Below are 25,312 nucleotides of genomic sequence, written 5' to 3'. Positions count from 1 at the left end.
GGGGAGGAGTTCACCTCTCTCCAATAAAAGGGACTGAAAACTGCCAAGAGAGCAGTAATGAATATTCTTATCACTGAGATTGTTACATCTAAACATTACTTCCCAAAAAATGAAATGTGGCTTCTTAGAGAAAAAGCTGACTCTAGGTCTGGGGCCGAAAATCTAGCAGATAAGCCTGAAACATCTCTGTATCAGAAAGCAAGGCAGCTATCAAAGAGAATTAGATTATATTAAAATTATACCTAAAAACAAAACAAAAAACAAAACAAAGAAAAACCTGCCAAAAGGACACAGAAAGAAGGGCTCCGTCTGATCAAAGATGGGTAAAAGGGGTGCCTGAGTGGCTCAGTTAGTTGGGCTTCCAACTTCGGCTCAGTCATGATGTTGCGGTTCGTTGAGTTCAAGCCCTGCATCACTGTCAGTGCACAGCCTGCTTGGGATTCTCCCTCTCTCTCTGCCCCTCCCGTGCACTGTTTCTCTCAAAATTTTTTTAAAAGATGGGAAAAATAACCACAATAGAGTTAAGCAATCCAATCCGTACTTTCATTCATTACCTCTGGAGGATGTTAGGGAACCAACATATTCTAAAAAGAGGTAATGGGAAGCTTTTTCTTTACCAAGGGTTCTAAGAAGGAGGAATGATAGAAAAGTCATAGGACCATTTTTGCAGCCCCTAATGAAACAAGGATGGAGATACTGATCAACATCACCTGCTAAAATCATTAGGTTCAAGGCTGTTGGACAACTTTACGATGGATGTGTCAGGCTGAGAACGCCTGACACCCCAGGAATCAATCTCAACGTTATAAAAAGTAGGAAAACCAGACAGCATGTGCTCCCAATGGATGTAACAGGAGGTACACCTATGATATGTGTACCTATGAAGTATTTTGTGCCAAATAATTCAATCCTAAATCTGGCTGAGCAATTCAGGAGTAAAAGAATATGTTAAATGACACCATGGGAATGCAAACAGCAATATCCAGACTGTGGATTATTCTACAGGACAAATGGCCAGATTTCTTCCGTAAATAACTGACAAAAAAATGGGAAAGAGAAGAAACCTAGAGATTAAAACGTATTTAGGAGACCTGTAAACCAAATGCAGTTATGTGGACCTTCCAAATTTTTATTATGCAATGACATTTTAGATCTAATTACTAAGTGGCATTTATGAGACAATCAAGAAAAACTGAATACCACTAAATATTTGATAATTAAAGATACTATATTTTAGGTGTCATAATGGTACTGCGGATTTAGAAAATAATGGTCCCAATGTTTTAAAGGGTTATAATAAATTCATGATGAAACTGTATCTTTGATTTAATTTTTAAAATAATTTTTTAGGGGCACTTGGCTGGCTCAGTCAGTAGAACATGTGACTCTTGATCTCAGGGTCGTGAGTTTAAGCCCCATGTTGGGCGTGGAGCCTACTTAAAATAAAGGTTAAAAAAAATGAAAATAGAAATAATCTTTTAAATTATCAGAGGTGGGGAGGTCTCTAGATGAAACAAGGTGAGGCACATGATAAATGTTGAGGATGAATGATGGGTATGAATGGCTCATCATATGATACTGTTTGTATGTTTGAAAACTTCCATAATAAAGTTCCTAAAATGGGATTATATGCCTGAAAACATACTCTTTACTTCTGTTGGTCTCCAAGGCAAACAACACAAATCGTTAGCTCTTTGTTATTTTGTTCACTTGAGCACAGCTTTGCAGATTACGGCTGCCCTAGAAAACTGTTCTCATCAGCCCACAAAAATCACTGATCTAGAATAAATTCGAATGAGCCCTCAGAGTCAGGTAAAAGTGTATGTCACCACTGTTTGCTTATAGAATGCTACCACTGGAAAGATTCTGTGTTTTTCTAACAGCGTTTTAAAACGTCCCAAGCCCAAAAAAGGTGTTTCAGGGGTCTGGGTGAGCTAAGGAGGTGAACCTGTGGGCCTCTGAACCTCAGCCCCTGCTTTAAAAAGAGCAGCCCTCATGCTGATTCATAGGGGCACATGTACCCCAATGTTTATAGCAGCACTATCAACAATAGACAAATTATGGAAATTATGGAAAGAGCCCAAATGATGAATGGATAAAGAAGGTATGGTGTGCATGTATGCACATGTGCGCGCGCGCACACACACACACACACACACACAATGGAATGGTACTTGGCAACGAGAAAGAATGAAATCCTGCCATTTGCAACAACATGGATGGAACTGAAGGGTATTATGCTAAGTGAAACAAGTCAGAGAAAGACAGATATCATGTTCTCAACTCGTGGATCTTGAGAAACTTAACAGAAGACCATGGGTGAAGGGAAGGGGGGAAAATAGTTACAAACAGAGAGGGAGGGAGGCAAACCACAAGAGACCCTTAAATACAGAGAACAAACTGAGGGTTGATGGAGGGTGCTGGGGGCAGGGGAGGGAGAAATGGGTGATGGGCACTGAGGAGGGTGCTTATTGGGATGAGCACTGGGTCTTGTGTATAAGTGATGAATCATGGGAATCTACTCCCGAAACCAAGAGCACACTATATACTCTGTATGTTAGCCAACTTGACAATAAATTATATTTAAAAAAAAAGAAAAAAAAATCTATCTATCTGCTTTTTAAACCAGGGTGGGAAGAGGTGAATTCTGTGAAAAGAGGTCTCAGGTTTCCTAGAGTAAGTTCTGGGAATAACTTTGGCAAGTCAACCTGGTTTTGTGAAGGTAATTATCACAAGTCTAGACTCCTGTCTGCGCCTTTTCCTTTCTAGTATACTACTGTGGCCCAACAGCTTGTTAGTCCTAGATGAGCTTTTTGCATTTGAACACTTTTTGTTGGGTGCTCAGCCCTCACCTGCCAAGCTCTTACTGGTCCAGAAATCTCCAATCATGTTTTTGTGGGAGAGGTGGGTGTCACATGTAATCAGAGTGGCCTGCTGGCATCCAACCTGCCAATCTGTCCCAGGTGTCCGATCTCCACTGCCCCCCGATGGGGGGTTTCAGGACCGCCAGCTGTCTACCTCCTTTGCACCCTGCGGCACCCTGGCCCCAACTTCTGCATCTCCTGGAGTGTCAGGCATCCTCTTTCTCTGCTGCTTCTCCTGGAGCTTCTCACTGTTCTCCATCTCTAGCACTCTTCTCTCTCAGGTTTCTGAGACAGCCATGTGTCCAACTGGTTAAAAAGGTAGGCCCCACAGTAGAGCTGTGCGTTTTAGTAATACTATTTTTAAATTTTTCTTAAAAAAAAAACCAAAAAACAACATTAAAGCCCTCTACCTTCCAGAGCAAATAAGTATTCTGGGGCAAAGAGAAGGCTGAGAGTGCAGATTCACAGTGTCCTTAAAACCACTGGTCCCTCCGGCCCTACCACAAATCTTGGGAATTCCGGCCAGGCTCTTGTTCTTCTCCCAGGACTCTTGGGTCTTTAAAATTCAGACCTGTATCTGGACTCCTGCTAACGTGACCCTGGTCACGACATGACAACAGGGAATTACCCCAAACATTTTCTGACAGACAAGAGTATTTTTTTTTCTGCCCAGGGCAACAGAGGACATCTGGGAGGGGGAACTGGTTAGCAACTCTGCCCGGACCTGATCAGGTCTGAAACCAGATCATTTGTCCCATATCTGCAGTGAGATTTCAAAACCAAGGTGGTTTTGTTCTAGTGATTAGATTTATTCAAAGTCGAATAATTTTCATGACTAACATTTTCTCACTATAATCTTACTTCTTGAAAGTTATTGTCTTACCCTGTATTCTTAATTTCTTCAACTTGACAGCATATTCTTTGTATGACTTCTTCATGAACACAAGACTGCTGTTATTTGGCTAGTAATAATTCAATTCTAAAGAAGTCACGAAGGATAAATAAAGGGTAAACTAGGTGATCATCAGGAGTCCTAATCTGCCATTTCAGCAAAATAAACCTTTGAGACTCTTAGCCACATTTACTGGAGAATAGAAGGCTTTATTCAAGTAAATACATCAGTATAAATACAAGTACATTAACTAGAATCAGATATAAACTTAGTCCCTATCACATTTCTGTTGTAAGAAATTCTGCCCTATTTTAAAACTGTTAGATACTTTATATTTCCTTCTAAAAGTCTTTAAGTTTTTCTCTTTCACAAGTGTTTGGTTCATCTAGAATTTATACTTGTGTATATGAAATAAGGATCCATTTCCTTTTTGTTTTGGAGGACCCACATTAAATGACTAACTCAGTACTATTTACCTAACAACCCATTCTTCCCCTCACTGATCTGCTAGGCTAGCTCTGCTGTATATACCAGGTTTCCTAGATCTGTGGGTCTTGGGACCTTCTAAATTCTTTTTTTTAATGTTTGTTTATTTTTGACAGAGAGAGACAGAGCATGAGCAGGAGAGGGGCAGAGAGAGAGAGAGAGAGAGAGAGAGAGAGAGAGAGAGAGGGAGACACAGAATCCGAAGCAGGCTCCAGGCTCTGAGCTGTCAGCACAGAGCCTGACACGGGGCTCGAACTCACAGACTGCAAGATCATGACCTGAGCCGAAGTCGGACACTCAACTGACTGAGCCACCCAGGCGCCCCAGGTCTTGCGACCTTCTAGTTCCATTCTCCAGGTCTGCCTCCATGAAACTTCTGCACTAAAGACTTTCACGTTTGATAAAGAAAATGCTTTCCTTTCCCTCAACCTGGTTCTTGAGCAGTATCTTGGCTCTTCAAAGCCCTATGGGCTTAAATACATATTTCAGAATTCGTGTTTCAACTTCCAAGGAAAAGGGCATTGAGATTTTAATTAAAACTACACTGAATCTTGCAGATCAATTTGGCAAAAATGTCTCTCTGACAATGTATTTGCCATCTCAATAAGTTTTAGGTCTTTCAGTAAGTTTAATATTACATTTTTTGCTAAGATTTATTCCTAGGTATGTAACTTTATAATAGGTACTCTCAGTATGCCCCCTTCCCCAGTTAAGCTAGTGTGTTGATGGTGCACAGAAATGTAAACAGTTGATTGTGTATAAAAGCAACCCTGCCAAACTTCTTTACCAACTTGAACAATTTGCCGGTAGATACTTATGGTTTTTAAAAAATTTTTTTTAGTTTTTATTTTATTTTTGAGAGTGTGAGCAAGGGAGGGGTAGAGAGAGAGGGAGACACAGAATCTAAAGCAGGCTCCAGGCTCTAAGCTGTCAGCACAGAGCCTGACGTGGGGCTTGAACTCATGAACCACGAGATCATGACCTGATCTCGCTTAACCAACTGAGCCACCTAGGCACCCTGGTTTTATTTCTAAATTTCATGGCTATGGTATTATCTCTGACTATGGCCTCCAAATAATGCTGAATAGCAAAGATGGCAGCAGGCATGCCTATATTATTCCTGATATTCTAAGTACTGTCTTTACTATCTCATTAAGTAATTTGTTTCTTGTGAATTTTAACAAGATTAAAGAAGTTCTCTCTTACATTTGTGATTTGCTATTTATTAATCAGGAATGACTGTGATTTTATTGAATATTTTTTCTTTATTAGAATGATCGTATGTTTTTCTCCTTTTACCATTTAATGCTATTAATGAAGTAAATAACATTTACAAATAGAATTTACAGAATTGTAACATGGATCCTATGTTTCACATTCTAACTAATCTGTTCTACATTAAGTATCTTTTATACCATATCCAGTGATGTAATGAAATAAATATCAGCATCTTTATCAAATATAACAACTTGGTGCAAACCACTAACAAGTTAAAAGATCAGAGCTCTGAATAAATTTCATAAATTAAGTCCGAGAGAGCTGCTCCTGTGAAACACAGCCAAGATGTCAAGAAGCCCTATCAATATAAATCGAACTACAGCATGGTGTAGCCTAATTGTCCACAAAGCAACTCAGTATATTTTCCGGAGAAAAAATAAAATGCCATTGAAATGGAGCATTTGTTTTGTATACTCGCTAACTCTGCAATATTTATGGTTCTAGGTCATAAGTAAAACCCTAATTTTGTTGACATTTCTCTAGAACTAACCTGAAAGCCCAACAGCATGCACAGCACTGGAGCCTGGAGCCTGCTTTGGATTCTGTGTCTCCCTCTCCCTTTGCCCTTCCCCCCTGCTCACACTCTTCCTCAAAAATAAATAAACATTAAAATCTTTTTAAAAAATATTTTGTTGGCAATTATCACATGGGACAGATTAAACATCCATAGTATCTACACTTTTATTATCATAGAAATTAGTTTAGCACACCTTATTTTATAGTTAATTAATATGACATATGCCCTATACCTGGAAATTTTCAAACTGTGCCCCACAATGTCACCCTATGATGACTGGGTGGAAAAGGAAAACGAGTGGGTAGAGGTTGAGGGCAAAGCAAATCACAGTTTTTGAGGAAAAATGGAATGAACAGAGTTAAAGCAGGTCATTTGCAGAGTGCTTCCCACGTAGCAAACACCCTCCAAGGCCCCTATGTATGTAATAAACAGGAACAGAAACATAGTTTGTAATGGTTTATAACACGTACTACAGAAAATAGAGCTTAAATATTTTTGTTGGATAAGGACATGAAGTAGATGTGGTGTCTCCCACTGAAGCTAGAGACGGGGGAGAAGAGCGGAGAGGACCCCTCTGAGGGGAGACCCAACAATCTCCGAAGGTGGTTGAGATTTTAAGTTTCCACACTAAATATCTGTTATACGAGTGGTTCCATGGCTAAATAGTTGAAAACCCCTGTTCTAGTTTATCAGCAAATCAGTTAGGCCATGATTTAATACTTTCCATGTGAATTATTGTAAGGCTTATCTTTTGCCATTTAAAAATATTAATTTCTCACTTTAAAAAATTTTACAACCTATATTCTTCCCATGTCCTCCTTCCTAAATTTAAGTGTGTATATCCTTGAAGGTAAATGGTGGTATGGAGGGAAGAGGAAATATATAATATATGACAAGGTCAAATACTAATTTCACGTGACTTTTAAAAATAAAATAGAAGACTGCAGATAAATTCCAGGGTCACTTTGGGCTGATCCTCCAACAGCACTACTTCTGCTTTTCTAAAAACATCGCCAAAATTACTACTAATTCAAATTATTCTTCCTATTACCACAGTAATTGCGCATTGTAAACACAGATTACTTACAATGCAATTGAAGGCACAGGCAAGAGGGACTTGGTAACACTGAATACTACATTTACTTTCTTAATCTGAAATGAAACTTTTAAATTGTTGGTGGCATAGGTTCTCTTTATTTGATTAGAGAGGAACTTCAAGACAAAAGGCTAAAAAACAAAACAAAAAACTCCTAACAATTACTTTTTAAAATAGAAACTGTTATGTTTTCCCTACATACCTGATTGCTGACAATTTCCTAAACTGTCCTCTTTTCTCCTAAATACTAAAGAATATTTTATTACACTTACAGGCTTAGTAAACTGCAGCTCATTTATCAGTTTAACTTTTCCAGTGAGGTCACTACCTAGCTGCATTCCTTTGAAGTTTTTCTTAGTGACCTGCCCTGATTTCATTTTTGAACAATTTCACCTTAACTTTCTCACTTTACCATTCTGGGTTTGACTAAGATATAACACAGAATATATAAATACAGTATAATAAATTTCTGTCAAGTGCAAAATAACTACTGTTATGATTACAGCACACATACTAAAGGGCTACTGGCACTGTGAAAGGCAGCAGAGAAATGCCTCCAGCCCTAGGATCTGAGAGTATTTAAGCACAAAGTGACCCTGGAATTTATCTGCAACCTTCTATTTTATTCTGATGGATATTTGAACAACTGTATCAGCTATTCGTAAGAGTTCACCTGTGTTCTCACCAGACTGTCATAATGTATGTCTGGTAAGCCTGCCAAGTGTCCTGTTAGGTATTTCATGTCCTATACAGAACTTTTTTAGCCCCGGACTCCCAAAGGAGTTGACAGCAACTACTGAAGGCAATCAGGAAAGCACTGCTGGCCACATAATTTTCAATAGTAAATTGCATCAGTGAGTATGTTTAGAGGATACTCCCTAACCAAACAAAAGAAAATCCTGGTTTCAATTAGTTTATTACCTAAAATTCACTGGATGTTTTCAAAAGGAGTATAAACTATTTTTGTTAGCCAGGGGCAAATACACATAAATCAGAAGGGATATGTACATTCTCCCCCAGTAGAATTATTGAGACCAATCAGGACCAGAATCATGGCGCAGATGGAGTCAGAGTTATACAACTTGCACATATTAAACAAACGAAACTATCTTGTAGAAATTAACCGTTAATAACTTCTTACCCGCCCCCCCCCCCGTGTGCATTTCACAATGACACCAGGATACAGCCTTAACCCATAATTTGATAAAATATTTTATGAATACCGGCAGGCACCTGTGCCACTGTGTCTGCACACTTGTGCCGAAACCTGAGAGCTCCAGTGCCTGCTGCCTCTCATTACTCTGGGGCAATCTCTAGGAAGAAATCATCAAGGGAATAAAAAGATACTAATGTTATTAGACAGTGTAAAATGGATATGTTCAACAAACCCTGGGTCTTAATAAAAGGCTTTGTTTAAATGTAACTGAATTGTATCAACAGGCAGGCAATATTACCATCCACTCTCACTAAAACCAACAAGATCAAATGGCGAGAAACTAAAATAGCACGGGGAGGCAGAGTCATCAAAGATGTATGAGGAAAAAGGAGCCCAGCATCAATTGCAATAGACAATTCTGAAGAGCCTATCTGAATTTTCAACTAAAGGATTTATGTTCCCCGAAACCATGGTTGCCAAAACCACGTTTTATGCTTTGTTCCTACAATTACAGATGATGTTCTTCTCTCAAATGAGCAAAAGTACTTAAGCTAAATCCTTTCTCTGAGGTGATAACGGCAATATAAATGTCCAACACAGACAGGAAAAAACAAAGAGAAGGTATGCTTTTCTTTATGAACCCGTAAGTATTTTATAAGAAAAAGCCAGCAATAGTGACTGTTAAAGACTGTCCTACCTGTGTTTTTTGATGCCATTGGAGAGAGCATCTCCACCACCACAATCGTTTCCCTCTGACATTCTGGGTTTTCTACTGCCCAGGTGCTCTCCTTCCTCTTCAGAGGAGCGTGCCGTCACTGCCTCCAGTCTGCTCAAGGACCGCTCGGACTCGGACTCTGTGGCAGAGCAGGTTCGCAGTCAATGAACTGAACTTGGGTGCGAGGTGGCAGTAACAATGGATATCTCCCTCAATGCATTAGGCTTTGAAACTTAAGCAGCCTACTTTGTCCTTCAACAATCCATCCATTAACCACCTCCTCAGGGATTTCAGGGAACCTGCACCCAATAAGGCTAAAGTGGATTTATGAAACAGATACAGGCTACTATAAACTTACAATTAAACAGATTTTAGACATTACAAGAGATTTCCAAAGATTATCCAATTCTTTAAGAAATCATATTCAGGAAGGAGTTCCCCCTCCCCCCAAATTTCTATCTTCCCTCTCAAAACATCTTAAGGGTAACCTACCAAAAAAAAAAAAAAATTCAGTTTTTAGAATTCACGTATAAGGAAAAACTTATAGCGGTGTACTCAGGGGAAGTTTAAATTACCTTTGATACAGTAGACACAGAAGAAAAGGTAATCTTAAAATACCTCAAAAAATACTTCTTTTGGTATGATATTATTTTAATCCTCAAGAGCTAAAGCTCAAAGTGTCCATATACAATCCAATTATCAGGCAGGCATTTTTAGGATAGAAATACCATGTTCCTAATTGGCTATGTATTCAGGGTAGAGCCATCTGCCTGTTTGAGAATACGAAGACAACTTATTTTTATACAACACATTATAGTTTTCAGGCATGATCACATTATTCATCTCCTTTTAGCATTTTCAGGGTGCCTTGGTGACAGTAAAGCAGGACTACGGGGTTATTAACATGTGTGTTGATGGTCTCATGGCTTTTGAGTTAGGTGAACCAGCATTTGAACTTAAGTCCTCCGATTCATTTATTGCTCTATATACTTCAGCTGAAAGTAGCAATCTACAAAAAACTTTAAATTGTGCCTGTGTTTCTACTGAAATATAAATTCAAGGTAACTTTCTAAATTCCCTTCCTAAGCAGATGACTATACACTCAACTGTCCTCAGCTCTAGGGCAGAACTCTTACACACATTCAAGCAAACTTCCTCAAACTTCCTTAAATTTACTGACCATCTGCTTAGTTTGTATTACAGCTAAACTGTTCAGGAAATCAAATTTTTTAGCACTTTCTTTTCCCTCTGCTGCATTCTATAACTTAGCCAACATCAAGGAACCTTATTTTTATCACATTCGGTTGATTATAGATCTTCTTTGACTTACAATGGGGTTACGTCCCAATAAACTCATCAAGTTCAAAATATTAGGTCAGGGCACCTGGGTGGTTCAGTCAGTTAGGTGTCCAACTTTGGGTCAGGTCATGATCTCACAATTGAAGGAGTTCGAGCCCCATGTCGGGTTCTGTGCTGACAGCTCTGAGCCTGGAGACTACTTCAGATTCTCTCTCCCATCTCTCCGACCCGCACTGCTTGTGCACGTGCTCTCTCTCAAATTAAATAAATAAATGTTAAAATAATTAATTTATGGGGCACCTGGGTGGCTCAGCTGGTTGAGTGTCTGACTCTTGATTTCAGCTCAGGTCATGATCACAGGATCCTGTGATCGAGCCCTGCATTGGGCTTCACTGAGCATGGAGCCTGCTTAAGATCCTCTCTTTCTCTCTCTCCCCCTCTGCCCCTCTCCCACCTTGTGCTCTCTAAAATAAATAAAAAAATATTAAGTTAAAAACGCACGTAATACACCTAACCTCCTCAACATCACAGCTTAGCCTAGCCTACCTTAAATATGCTCGGTCACTTACATTAGTTGGGCAAAATCATCTGACACAAAGCCTATTTTATAATAAAGTGTTGAACATCTCATATAATCTATTGAATGTTATACTGAAAAACAAAATGGTTGTCTGGATGCAGAATGCTTGTCTTACTGGCCTACCGGGAGCCAAGGCTCACTGCAGCTGCCCAGCACTAGTCCCAGAAATGATCCAAATTCAAACCCTGAAGTATGGTTTCTACTGAATGCATATCACTTTCACACCATCATAAAGCTGGAAAATTGTAAGTTGGAACCATTACAAGCCAGGAAACACCATAGTAACAAATGTTGGACAAGTACAATTGCAGGTTGGACAACACATCTTGAACTCTGAACCCTGGCCCCTCTGAATGGTGTTAAGTTACTTGGGGAATGTCTTTCAATGGCAGCAATTTTTATTTTCTGTAAATATAATTTTACTGGAATTTCTGAAAATATACTTTGTTCAAGTCATAGACGTTATAACAAAGAAACAGATATTTTAATAATAAATTCAAAGAGACATATTTTTCACTGTCAATTTTGTCAGGCAGTCACACAACCTTGTATTCAAAAAAATTAAAGACAACCTGAATAGCCAGTAACAAAGAAAGGACAGCCGCCATCAGATGAAATTAGTTGTTAAAATCACATTTACACCTACAACTTAATAAAACAGAAAAATGCTTTTAACAAAATACAAAAGACAAAAATAATCAAGGTATCGTTCTGCAACTCTAAAATATAGAGCAAAAAAATAACTTTACTCCTTCCTAAGGAGAGGCCAGTCTGGTTCAGATGTACATACAGACCAGAGCAGTAAAATAACAGAAGTCTGTCTAGGGCACAGTGAGGTAAGGGAATCAATTTTCTCAGCTAGGTTGATGGGTATCAGGAAAGACGACGTAGGAGAGGTGGTGCCTCATGTAAATCTTTAAAAAAAGAAAACGGCACTCAGGTAGAGGTAAGAGTGTTGGTGAGAGGAAGTTGTCTGAACAAATCCTGAATCAGAGATGATGACAGTGGTGTTAGGTGGGGAAATAGGAGTGGTTTTTTCACACCTACATTTTCAAATTTGTTTCATATGAAAAAAATGAAGATTCTGAAGAGTCAGACAAAATAGTTTTATCTGAATTGGTTAGTATTATTTAAGATGCATTAGTACTTTATAATTTAGATGTCATGAAAACCAAAAAACACTGAAGCAAAAAAACCTCAGGCATTTATTAAATGGCACTACGAACAGCACAATGTATTTGCTGTTTAAGGACTACAAATCATAAGACAGGGACTTGTCCACCTAAAAAGAAAATTCCTAACAAAAAGCAGACATGTGCAGTAAACACCAAAGAGGTAACGCAGTTAAGAGCTCCTATGAGGCAAAGAAACTTTTTCTAAAACAAGACTTCAACTTGGTGAATATAAGCTGAAGACCTACTCCCTTCATCCATACTACGGGGCCACCGGGGTTACCTCCCAGGGATACACCACCAAATGACAGAGAGTGCAGACCCTTGTCCTCTGTGGCAAGAGGAACAACCTCATGCCCTCTTTGCCCCCTCCCAGCCTGCCTTTCTACTCCTTTCTCCTGGTTCTTCTACCTCTCCCCTCCCCCAGCCCTTCTTCCCAACCTCCCTCCCCAATACAACCAGGCTATCCCCACCTTTCCCCTGGAGGGCTCTGACAAAGGTCACCAATTACCTCCATATTGTTTAGTCCAATGGTCATTTTTCAATTCTTACAGAATTACTGGCTCATTCATGGTATATGACACTGGTTAATTCATTCCCCCTCTCCCCTTATCAAGTGCAGGCAGCGTGGAGCCAAAGAACAGTATGATCTGGTCCCTGCCCAGGGTCTAGTAGAGGTGGACTATTTTGTGAACATCTGAATTTGGTAAAGTTTTCTAGGTACCATAACAGAAGTCTGAATGGGAACAGCAGGCCAAAAGGACAGGGTGTCTAGAAAGGACTGTGACTGATGATGGAGCTCAAAGTTGACAAAAGGAAGGGTGGGGGTGGGGGGAGAGTTATAAGAGAGGACTTTACCAAGGAGAGGGAAAAGCAGGACCCAATACAGACAGGAATGAGGTATTCAGTAGGATGGGAGTGCAAGGCACCAGGAAGGTGTGGCAGTAGGGAGTGACCGCAGGCACTGAGAAGAAGGTGAATCTCGAGTCCCCAGGGCAGCTGACCAATTTAAGATAAAGAAAAAGCAAGGCAGGCAGGAGGGCAAGGAGGATGTAAAATGAAGAAGGAAATGAGGCAGTGTCCCCATGCATGCCATGAGGGTCTGTACACCTGGCCAGGGGTTGATCACAAACTTCTCTCTGAGCATTTTAGCTTCAAAGGGAGAGAAGGAAACATGATCAACAACATGATTTACAGTGCCCCTGTGGTAAAAACTAACTAGCTGCTTAATTAAGAACAAAAGCTCATTACTTCTACTACTATGAACAGAGACATGTCTAATATACATAGTATGAAATAATTACCTAATTGGCAAAAGCGAGTCTTTTTTTTTTTTTTAAGTTTATTTACTTTTTTTTGAGAGAGAGAGAGAGCGAGAGCATGTGTATGCATGTGAGCGGGGGAAGGGCAGAGAGAGGGAGAGAGAATCCCAAGCAGGCTCTGTGCTGACGGCCCACGAGCCTGAGGAGGGGGCTCACTTCCAGGAACCATGAGATCATGACCTGAGCCAAAACCAAGAGTCAGACACGCAAATGACTGAGCCACCCAGTTGCCTCTAAATAGGGAGTTATTCTTAATAGACTGCATTCATAGCATTAGTCACACCAATCTGTCTCTAGGATAGCATCATTTCATATGTAGACCCATAGTTATAGATATATTTAAATTCAAACATGTTGGGGCACTTGGGTGGCTCAATCGGTTAGGTATCCTACTCTTGGTTTCAGCTCAGGTCATGATCGCACAATTCATGAGTTTGAGCCCCACATAGGACTCTGAGCTGACAGTGCAGAGCCTGCTTGGGATTTCTCTCTCCCTCTCTCTGCCCCTCTCCAGCTTGCTCTCTTTCTCAAAAAATAAACAAACATTAAAAAAACAAAAATTCAAACATGTTTAGCTAAATACCTAAAAACACCAAAGCCACTGTGGAGGTTTACTGATCAAGGTAAAGCCTGCCCATAGAAGTAATTTTCAAATCTCCCAGTAGTAATATATCAGTGGTAGATCTTAGCACTTCTGAGATCTTAAATCTCAATCTTAAAACTTCAGGTTTTCAATTTTGCCCATACATATAAATATCAAATAAACCAGACCTTATCTGTCATCCAATGTTAATGGGCAACATAGTAATGTCTTAATGGAAAGCATAAAGCACTTGGAGACAGTGCTTAATGCTTGCACTGTGGTGGTTACTGAGCTATCTTATAATAGCATAAGGCAATGATCCTCATGCTTTAAAAAAAAAATACACAGGGGCGCCTGGGTGGCTCAGTCGGTTGAGCGACCGACTTTAGCTCAGGTCACGATCTCACGGTTTGTGAGTTCGAGCCCCGCATCAGGCTCTGTGCTGACAGCTCAGAGCCCGGACCCTGTTTCAGATTCTGTGTCTCCCTCTCTCTCTGCCCCTCCCCCTCTCATGCTCTGTCTCTTTGTCTCAGAAATAAATAAACATTTAAAAAAAACAACAACACACACACACACAAGGAGGGAGATAGGGAGTTAGTCTTTCATGGGTAGAGTTGGGAGTTTCAGTTTCAGTTTGGAAGGATGAATTCGGGCGGGGGAAGGGTGGGTAATGGTTGTGCAACAGTGTGACTGTGCTCCACGTGCTCAAGGCCACCAAACTGTGTACTGAAAAACGGTAAAAATGGCAAATTTTATATTACACATACTTTACTACAACAAAAATAAAACAAAGCCCAAACAAATAAGCACACAAAACCTGTTAAGCCAAAGATCTATCATGCTGGATGCGTGAACTATATTCTGGTCCTGCTCTCTCACTTCAATGCCACTGGAAAACAAAAACAACGCAGAAGCTAAACTAGTTGATTTTTCTACAGACATATTTCCAAATGAAGCAAAAGACATTTATTTTAACAACATACACAAACTAGATTCTAGACAAAGTTAGCCTTTCACCATCTTTTTAATTTCCCACTGTGTTTTCCCCCTACAAACACAAGTGTTTCTGTATTGTAAGTAAAGCCACCCTAACTTTTCAGGATACTTCATCAACCTCTGAAAATCAGGGTAAGGGAATTTATGAAATAGCCTTATGTTATTTACTGAACTTCTGATGCGTAACTAGGAAAATCCGTATCATCGAATAATGAGGAAAGGAATATTTGTGCCTTTGTTTATTCCCACCTAGTTACAAAAGGACTCTGGTGGCTTACTTGAGAATTACATTTTATTGAGAAACTGAGAATAACACTTTGAAAAAAAGACTATTTTACAAGATAAATTCTTTAGCCTACAGATAAGCATTTAAAGTAGAAACTCTGCCTGATTATTTTCTCAATGAAAACAGCATATTAATAGAATGTTTTAATGTGACAAATCTCCACAGGCCTAGATCTTTAAAGCTCTGTTCACATTAGGACACAATCTCCTTTCACTTCACAATCCTAATCTCTCTCTCTCTCATCCAAATAGCATGGCAGCCAATGGCTGTGACTGGGTTAACGTGACTTTACAACATTTCTATCAAGTTTCATACTTTAAATATGTACAGTTCTTTGTATGCCAGTCATACCTTCATAAAGTAGTCTTCAAAAATTCAGAATTAAGAGGATCGTTAACTCCACCCTACTTTTTGAATTTTACCCCTATTAAAAGGCTAAAAGAAGAGGTCATAAAGTTAACAATGTAAACATGCCAACAATTCTCAACGCTATCCTGATCAACTTATTTTTATATGACCTTTGAAAACGAGCTTGTGAACAAATAGTACAAAGGAGCAAAATGTGGAAGAACTGTGGAGAAGGTCCAAGTAACCTTTCCCCTGTTACTTAAGGTAACAGGAAATGATGAGGAGATACACACACTCAATTTAATACTTTTATTGTTGGTTTCCCGCATACTAGGCATATTCTAAAAATGTCCAAAGTAACCCAAGGTAACCCAAGCTCAAAATATCAGTGCCAAATTTTAATTTTGCCTTACGGTACTGTTGTGTAAACTTAAAAATTACCCAGTAAATATAAAGAACACAAACAAAATAAATAAAAACCTACCACATTGAAAATAAATTGTAAACTGAAAGTCAGAATGAGCCCAGAGGGTCTGCCAAGAGGCTACTATAATAATTTACTAAGGAAGTGACAAAAGCTTGAAACAGAACCCTGGGAGCAAGCATCAAGAGTGAGAGACATTCTAGACAGACATATCTTCACTGAATGATGTCCAAGGTCAAAATCAGCCAAATGGTATAGTGTTGCTTAAGACAGAGTTTCTTAAAAGCACTGGCTTGTCCCCAAGCAACTAAATCTACTCCTGTTTTCCACAACTTGCAAAATCTGCACATGTAATTGAAGACGAAGAATTCCACACTGTGTGGACTACTGGGAATCTTATGTGTATCTATTCTGGACGATTAAATCCACAGCTTCCTAGATTGCTGACATCCTTATAATTTTTTTCAGGAAGGTCACATATACATTCACTCTGCAGAACTAAGACCAGTTACAAAATAATCCACAGTTATTTAAAAAAACCACTTTTCTTGTGACTTCAACTTAATAAATCAACATTTACCAAGTATTTACCACACACCAGGTAAAGAGCTAGTTGCTCAAACAGTGTAGGAAGATTAAAGAGACAAGGCTGGTGCTCTCCAAGTATTCAAAGTCCAATATATAAGATACATAAGTACACATAGGTAAACATAATACACGTAAGTAAACTTAATGTTTATACAAAGCATTTGTGGGGACAGTTGAAGAAGTCATTCATAAGGGACCCAGAGTACATTTCCAAGCAGAGATGACATTTGAGCTGCAATGACGAAAACTAGTTTAAGGCAGAAAGAGTATGAGGGGTATGAGGGGAACAGCAAAGAGCCCCAAAGCCTGAAAGAACAAATGTGTGCCCAGAATATCTAGTACAGCTAGAGACAAGGGTGGCTGGAGGAAAAAGATGTGGTCAGCAGAGTTGAAGCTTTAAAGTGAAATAGATCAGAGTTTGGACTCAACTGTAGTAATGGGGATGTTTTCCCAGGGAGTGATGAGGTCAGTTTTAGACTTTACAGACAGCTCTGATCTATCAGTGTCCTATGGCCACTGTAACAATTACCACAAACATGGTGGCTTAAAACAACAAAAATTTAGTCCTTTATAATTTTGGAGGCCAGAAATCAAAAATCACCTTCTCTGGACCAAAGGCACAGTGTTGGCAGGACCACCGTCCCTCCGGGGGCACTAAAAGGAGAATACATTCCTAATGTTTTCCAGGTCTGGAGGGTGCCTGTACTCTCCGGCCTGTGGCCACATCACTTGGCCTTCGGATCACCTCAGCCTCTGTCTTCTCTCTCTCCATCTATCTGTTACAGGATACTTGTGAAGGCATTTGGGCCCCACCCACATAATCCGTGTTTATCTCATCTTGAAATCCTTAATCACATCTGCCAAGGTCTTTTTTCCCATAAATACATACATACATACATACATACATACATACATACATACATACATACAGTTACAGGTTCCCAGGATTAGAAGGCAAACCTATCCGTCGGGGACTGCTTTTCAGACTCTCACATCTGACAACATGCCAGGTGAAAAATGGCTGGCAGAGACAAAGACCAGAAGCAGTAAAACTGGTTAGAAAAGCACGCTCCACGTCTCTGGGGTCAAAGGAAGGGGAGGTGAACTAAGGCCCCCTCAGAGTGTACTGGGGGAAGTGTGAGGGAAGGGGTAAAGGTGACTTCCACATGTGTAGTTTTCCCAGTGGGCAGATGTTGATGCTGTTAACCAAGACAAGGAATGTAGAAGGGGGCAGAACATGGTGCCAAAATAGATGGGAACCCTAAATATATCATTATCCTCCACATCAACTAGTGTTCAAGCTCAGTCATTTTTGTCTTAAAAATGTATCCCAAAATTTCATTTACTCCAATATGTGAACTCCTAATGGGTGCCAGAATCTATGCTAGTTGCCAGGGTTGCAGAATTTCTCATGGAATGAATGTACTATCCGGTTGATGGGCAGGGCTGACAGAAACCAATAATTATACAGAATTTCAACTCTGGGAAAATGGTGCACAGAGCATGCAAGTGGAGATCTGATCAAGTCAAGAAAGTCAACCAGGCTTCCTCGAGGAAGCCTCTGACCCTTCAGCAACGGTCAGAAGGACATGCGTTCACTAAAGCAACACAAAGAGAGAACTGCAACTTTCCATTCTCAATGATTGCTTTCATTCAAACTCTTGTCATCTCTCGTCTAGGACACGAGGACCCTGAATCAATCTTTACTCCTACAGCACACTCTACCAGAGTACAAACTCCTGAGTAGAGATCAGGTCTTATTTTCTTCAAAGTCCTGTCTCAGTATAATGGAATTACAAGAATTCCACAATGTTTACCTTAAAAAATACATGAATCTTGATAAAACAGTAATATGATGTCACTCTAATAATTATGTCTGTTGGCTCCCCATCACCAATATGCTAAAATTCAAATTCTTCAGCACAATCTTATCACAAGACTCATTACCAGCTGGTCCTAAATTACTTTCTTGGCTTCATCTTGTCACCTCTCCCCAGCACCCTCAACATTCACCCTTGCCTCAGCCACACCACAGTTCATGACATTTTTGAAAACTATTCTTCTTTACCTCCGAATGTGTTGTCCTCTCCCACAAAGCATTTTCTACCCCTGCCATATCTGTCTGGAGAACCTTTCCTGACTCTTCAAAACATTACTCAATTGTGGTGCTTTGTCCAAGTTTCTCAAGTGGTCAGCAGCCTCTCCTCCGAATTTCTGTAACCTTCGTGACATACCACTGGGTGGTACTCATTCATTAACTCGTTGAACAAATATTTATTGAGCACCTCTTTGTCTAGCACTGTTCCAGGGGCTGGGAATACATGAATGAACCGAACAAAATCCTGCCCTCATGGAGGAGGCTACATTCTAGTTGTGGGAGATCACCAAACAAATGAATATTATGTGAAAGGTGGTTTGTTGTTTTTTTTTAAAGGGCAAAAAAGGGGAGGGAATAAAAATTGATATAGTGAAAGTCTTTCTGAGCAAAAGAAAGTCTTTCTGAGTGAGGGAGCAAGCACTGTAGATATCTGGGAGAAGAGAGTTCCCGGCAGAGGAAATAATGAAGAGCAAAGGCCTAAGGGAGAACATGCTTGGCAAGTTCAAGAACTAGCACTGAGGTCAGGGTGACAGAAGTGAGGAGGACAGAGGCAGACTTCAGAACGGTGGCAGAGGGCCAGATCGTGTAGGACTTTGGCTTTTATTCCAGCAAAGAAGCAAAGCCATTGGAGGGTTTTGTGCAGAGAACTGATGTGAAGGGATTCATGTTTCAGAATGATCACTGTGAACGTTGTGATTAGCACAATGCTGGAGAGAAGGGTGAAAGCAGGGAGAATAGTGAGAAAACTGCTGTGACAATCCAGGTGAGAGGTGGTAGGGGCGTGGGTCTCAGTGGTAAGAGTGCCGATATGACAAGTGGCCAGAGTCTGATATGTTTTGAAGGTACATGTAACGGGATTTGTTGAGGGACTGAATATGGATGTGACACACAAAAACGAGACTGTCTGACAGATAGTGTGAAGGTTCCCAGCCTTGGCCAAAGCACCTGGAAAGACAGATCTTCCACCTACCAAAACACAGAAGACTGCAGAAGGACCCGGCTTTGAACAGAAAGCAAGAGTTCTCTTCGGGACATTGTAATATATGTAGGAGATATTGTTAGACATTTAAGTGAATATGTCAAGTGGGTAGTTAGACAATGAGTCTGAAATCCGGGGGGAAGCCAGAGGCTGGAGACACAAAATAATGGAGTTATCAGAATACAGATAATATTTAGCGGCATGAGACTAGATGAGGCCATGTAAGGCAACAGGGATCAAGCTTTAATGTCTGTATGCATCACCTACAGATTTGGAAAAAACCCCACAGATTCTTATTCACTAGGTCTGAGCTGAGACCTTAGGTTGTGAATTTCCAACAAGCTCCCAGGGGATACTGATCCTAATCCTCAGACCACACTTTGAGTACAAAGGACCTAGAGACAAGTATGGACAGAAAAGAGGTTCCCTGCCTACCCCCAGAGACACTCTAATATCAGAAGCTAGAAGAATGCCAAAGGACTGGCACAGGAAACTGAAATAAAATCAAATGAGAGTGATGTTCTGCAAGCCAAGTAAAGAAAATGTTCTATGAAGGAGGGTGTAATCAACAACTTTCAGTGCCAGTGAGAGGTCAAGAAAGAGGAGAACTGAGAAAGAACCACTCAACCAGGCAACTGAGTGTAGTCCAGTGGTGACCTGATCAAGAGCACTGAGTGCAACGGGGAGAATAAACCTATAAACAGAGGGTGTTCAAGACAACATGGTAAGGAAGGAGAGTAATGTGGGATCAGAGGTACTTTAAGATTTAGCATTTTAAAGGTAAGACAGGTGATGGGAACAAGGAACAAGCGATTACCTGGGAGAGGGGAGGAACCGCATAGATGTCCTCCTGTAGGTCAGAGGGGGTGGGGCCCCAGGCACAAACAGGGAGGTTGCAGCCTCAACAATGCAAAGCCGAGAAGGCACAACATGTACACTTACGTACACATCCAAGGGTGTGGCAGCTTTGATACTGGAAACACGAGGAGTGTGTCAGTGACATAAACAATGTCCCCAGCTGGCGCAGGATGGAGGAGGAGGCATGACAAGTTTTAGGTGAGATACGCATGAAAGCAGCACGTGAAAGCAACGGACCACAGAAATGGAGTAGGACCGCTGGGCAGCAAAAGGGACCAACCACAAGTCAGCGGCTGTGAACTTAAAAGCCAGACCCACTGCTGTGGCCCTGGATGTGTCTCCAGTCTCACCTAGTCCCTTGAGGACTGGGGTTGAAGGGGGAGAGGGATGGTCTGGCGTTCTGCCAGCTGGGTACAGCGCAGGGAGAGAAAGGCAGGGGACTGATCACATGATGCCCCACGCAATCTAGGCCTCACATATGGAAAGTACATGTGGAGTGAGGGATGGTGTAAAGATGGAGATGATGTGATGTAGTCAAAACAATGCTAGAATCAAGGCTCTTGAGAGACTGGGTCGAATGATGGGAGACAGCCATCAGACGTGTACATGATCTCACGGTTTCTGAGTCTGAGCCCCAGGTCCTGCTTAGGATTCTCCCTCCCCTACCCCTGCTCACGCAAATACTCTCTCTCTCAAAACAAAAATGAACTTAAACAGCAACAACAACAACAAACAAACAAAACTGTGAGACACACAAAATGGGAGATAGATAATGGCATCAACATGGTTTCTGAGAAAGGCAAACTCTAAGCTCCGATCTCCAGAATGAGAATGAGCAGCTGCGGTGGACTGGCGGAACAGATCCCTTCTACACTACACTCAAAACTGTCTTTCCAGGTATTCATCTCTTCCCCTAGCCTGACTGCAAACCCCCCAGACTGGGGGACTGGATCTTACCTAGCTTGGTATTGCTGTGTCTAACAAAGCACCTGGCACTCAACAGTCACATCTGGTTCATGAAATCCTCCCAATGCTGAGGACAGTACTAAATGCACGTGGTTTACAGTATTTAATGGAGCCAATAATTTAGTCAATTTAATAAAAAACATTTTAGAAAATGAAGATGAACCCAGAAGGTCAACCCAAAACCTTAAGGATAGATTGCATTCAGCAGTGTTTACCTCCAACACACATACAAGATAAGTGAGATGCTGGATAATTTTTTAATGCTACAAACTGAAAATGAGACTGAGAGCTCCTGCCACTAATCAGATTTTCTCCAGAATGTTTTACCACGTTACATATGGAAGGTGCTAAGTAACAGCCATGCTCTGTGGCACTCATTTTGCTGTCTATCATGTCAACTAATTAATGTTTTGTACGGGGCAGTAGACAAAACACAGAAGTTAGTACAAGATTTCTGCAGTTAAGGGAAATGTAGTGTTGCTATAAGGAAGGCATACACCAAAAGTTATATCACAAGAAAAAGGACAAGAACAAGGCAGTATACCTCATGCTCAAAAAAAAAAAAAAAAAAAAAAAAAAGTGGAGGGGGGAACAAGAGACAAATAAGTGCTAGGAATACAGTGGTGGTTGACAGGGCCAAATCCTAGGCAGGTGCAGACTACAGTTAAAGGACACACAGAAAAGGGCCAGATAAGAAATGAATAGTTATTTCGAAAATAAACTATAGAAGGAGAGGCGCCCGGATGGCTCAGTTGGTTAAGCATCCGACTTCGACCCAGGTCATGATCTTACAGTTTGTGGGTTAGAGCCCCACATCGGGCTCTGACAACTCAGAGCTTGGAGCCTGCTTCAGATTCTGTGTGTCTCTCTCTCTGCCCCTCCACCTCTCGCACTTTGTCTCTCTCAAAAATAAGTAAATAAACATTTAAAAATAAAGTAAACTGTAGAAGGAAAGAACACCGGACCTGGGAACATAAAGAACAGTGTACACAGAACCACCTTCTTCTCAATAACGCTGACCGCCTTGCTCAGATCCTATGTCTTCTATACATAAAGTGTCAATGCAGATGGGATCACTTGTTCTCCACTATTACCTGTACTACTTACTGGATTAAACTTTATTTGACATAGGTCCTAACTGTTCCTGTGTTCCTCTCCTCACAACAAAACCAAAATTGTTTCCATTTTGAAAGTTTTGACTTAAAAAGACATAAGCACCCACCCTTGCAACTGCTGAGAAATGCTAAAACTGGGTTCAATTTCATGACATAACTGTCTATTGGTTTTGCCAGTCTACACTATTGGACCGTATGCATTATTCATGCACATTTCGACCAAAATAGCATTAAGAGGAAAACCTAGCAAGAAAGCCTTTCTTGAGCAACTGATCTCAACATGCTTTCTAAAAAAGGAAAATGAACAGACAGTAAGAAAACCAATATATTTTGAAGTTATAATACCCAAAAGGCAGGAATTTCGGTGAAACTTCTCAGACCAGTTCTAAAGAATAGCAGCCACAAATGTTTCAAGAGTAATTCCTTAGCATATTACAGATTCACAAAGTCAGGCACCCCGAACTGTCTCCCTTTCTTAGCAACTTTTTCATCCTCCTACCCCCCACTGCCATGAGCAGGTCTCATAGCTCCAACCAGAGTGTAAATTCCTCAAGAACAAATTGTATCTCTTACTACCACCTCACCCAGGCTCACTCCCGGGGATGGTCTGCCATCCCTCCTCTGCTACACAGAACCCAAAGTGGAACATGCAGCAGGCATTACTGATCCTCTTGTGCTTGTATTGAATACCAATATATTTTTAGGGAGGACAGAAATATCAGTGGCATTTGTTCAAAACTAGCACTCAACATTTAGAAAGGAACTCAGGGATTTAAGTAGACAGGGCAACCATGATCATACAGAGACCAGCACAGTACAATGAAAGGGGCTATAAAGGAGTGTCAACCAGGGAGCACAAAAGAAGAGAGGATTAATTCTGCCAGGGGGAGTCAGGAAAGACTACTGGGCGGGGAAGTACTTGAGAGGTATTTGAGAGCTCTGGTAGGAGAACAGGGTAGCAATAAAGTAAAAGTGAAACAGAAAGGGTAGGAATATGAAAGAGGAACCACTCTCTTCTTCCTTAAAGTGGTTCTTTCTATGTATTTCTGTACTTTATTTGCTCACAGAATGGACTATGTTCTACAGAATCAGCTATGTGTTAGTTTCTTCTTCCATTTTTTTGCTTCAGTATGCACGAACGTTTAGCCGTATGCCAGGAGGTGGTCACTGACAGTAAGAGCAGCAATCTCACTCAATATAAACATTTCTTTTCTTACACACACACACACACACACACACATGCACACAAAGATGTAGCTCCTTTCAGATCATGTTACATAATAGAATTCAAATTGTGAAAAAGAAATCTGTTTGCTTTATGGAATTTTATGAAACCTTTAGTCACTGAGAATATTGAAAAAACAATTTTTATATGATCAAGAGATCCCATGGGGCTGGAAAAATTAGGCTATACTGTATGCTTGCATCAAGGTTTATCTCACCCACTGTACTAGATTTTCATTGATCCAGCTTATTGGCAAAAACCTAAAGGGACATAAGGGAAAAGTAGCGAAGGGAAAACAGGAAGTCACATGGATTTCATGTCTAAACAAATAAAATTATCCTATTATTTTAAAGGAAGTAACAAGTTGTAAGCAAGCGACTTTTAAAAAGATTAAACATTTAGTCAAAGTAATTTACAAATATTTTAAGAGAAGAATTTTTAAAAATCTTTTCACATCTTTTAAATATTAGCTTGATTTAATCTTTTATTGTTGAGACCCCTATTAAAAAAAGCTTGTTTTTTTTTTTAATTTTTTCTTTTAATATTATTTTTGAGAGACAGAGAGAGTGCGAACGCGTGAGCAGGGGAGGGGAAGAGAGAGAGGGAGACAGAATCTGAAGCAGGCTCCAGGCTCTTCGGCTTAGCTCACGATCTCACAGCTGTGAGATCCAGCCCCAGGTTGGGCTCCACAGTGGGTGTGGGGCCTGCTTAAGTATCTCTCCCTCTCTGCCACTCCCTACTCACGCTCAGACTCTCTCAAAAACACAGAAAACAAAAATAAATAAATAAAAATAAGCTTTATGTGTAATACAGGTTTGCATACTTTCTCTTGGTCTTATTTCATGCCACATCCAATAGCCTGCTGCCACTACTATGTTTGAGGGCTGGACGAAGCCCGTAAGGCTAGTGAGGGGAAGGGAACAAGAAGACAAGCCTGACTTGACAACACAGGCAGGATCTGGATCATGTCAAGAGCCTTGAAGGCCGGTTAAGGAGTCTGATTTTTATTCTCGGTGCAATGAGAAGCCACCACGGGATTCCAGGCAGGGGAATGCAATGACTTGACGTCTACAAAGTGCCACCGTGGGTGTGTGCACAGAGTGAACTCCAGGAAGGCAAGGCTGGAAGCATGGTAGGTAAGAGGCTAGACAAAATTGGGCATAGCGCAGGTGATGATAACGAGAGCTCAGAGTGCCAGACACTGTTTTAAGTATTTATCATTATCTTATAACCCATCTGCAGATAAAGAAATGAGACGCAGAAAAGTGAAGTAACTTTCCAAAGGGCATAGGAATCGGTAGAGTGACAATTTATCAACAGCCTCTCGTCCCAGCACCTACCTTTTAACCCTACACGATAATAACAGAACATACATGGCTTTGAGGTATGATTTGAAGGTAGAATGGACAAGCTTTGGGCTGGGTTTCATGGATGTGTTACATGAATGTCACAAATCACTCCTAGGTTTC

At 40.6% G+C, this 25,312-nt stretch overlaps 1 protein-coding gene across 5 annotated transcripts in view; it reads right to left on the bottom strand.

Annotated features, from left to right (window-relative positions):
• OSBPL1A (oxysterol binding protein like 1A) overlaps positions 1-25,312 on the bottom strand; it is a 248,714-nt gene that overhangs the window by 75,874 nt on the left and 147,528 nt on the right. For 4 of the 5 annotated variants that reach the window (XM_040479203.1, XM_040479204.1, XM_040479206.1 and 1 more), the window contains one exon: positions 8,987-9,143. The exons of the other annotated variant lie outside the window; for it this stretch is intronic. In XM_040479203.1, the coding sequence (XP_040335137.1) occupies positions 8,987-9,143 (157 nt within the window). The remainder of the gene's footprint in view (positions 1-8,986; positions 9,144-25,312) is intronic. 5 annotated transcript variants of the gene reach the window in all.

This window comes from Herpailurus yagouaroundi, unplaced genomic scaffold (genome assembly GCF_014898765.1).
Source record: "Herpailurus yagouaroundi ecotype Mexico unplaced genomic scaffold, PumYag 142, whole genome shotgun sequence".
In the NCBI taxonomy this organism is placed as follows: domain Eukaryota; kingdom Metazoa; phylum Chordata; class Mammalia; order Carnivora; family Felidae; genus Herpailurus; species Herpailurus yagouaroundi.
Note: the sequence above shows the minus strand (reverse complement) of the source record. Positions and strands in the feature narration are given on the sequence as shown.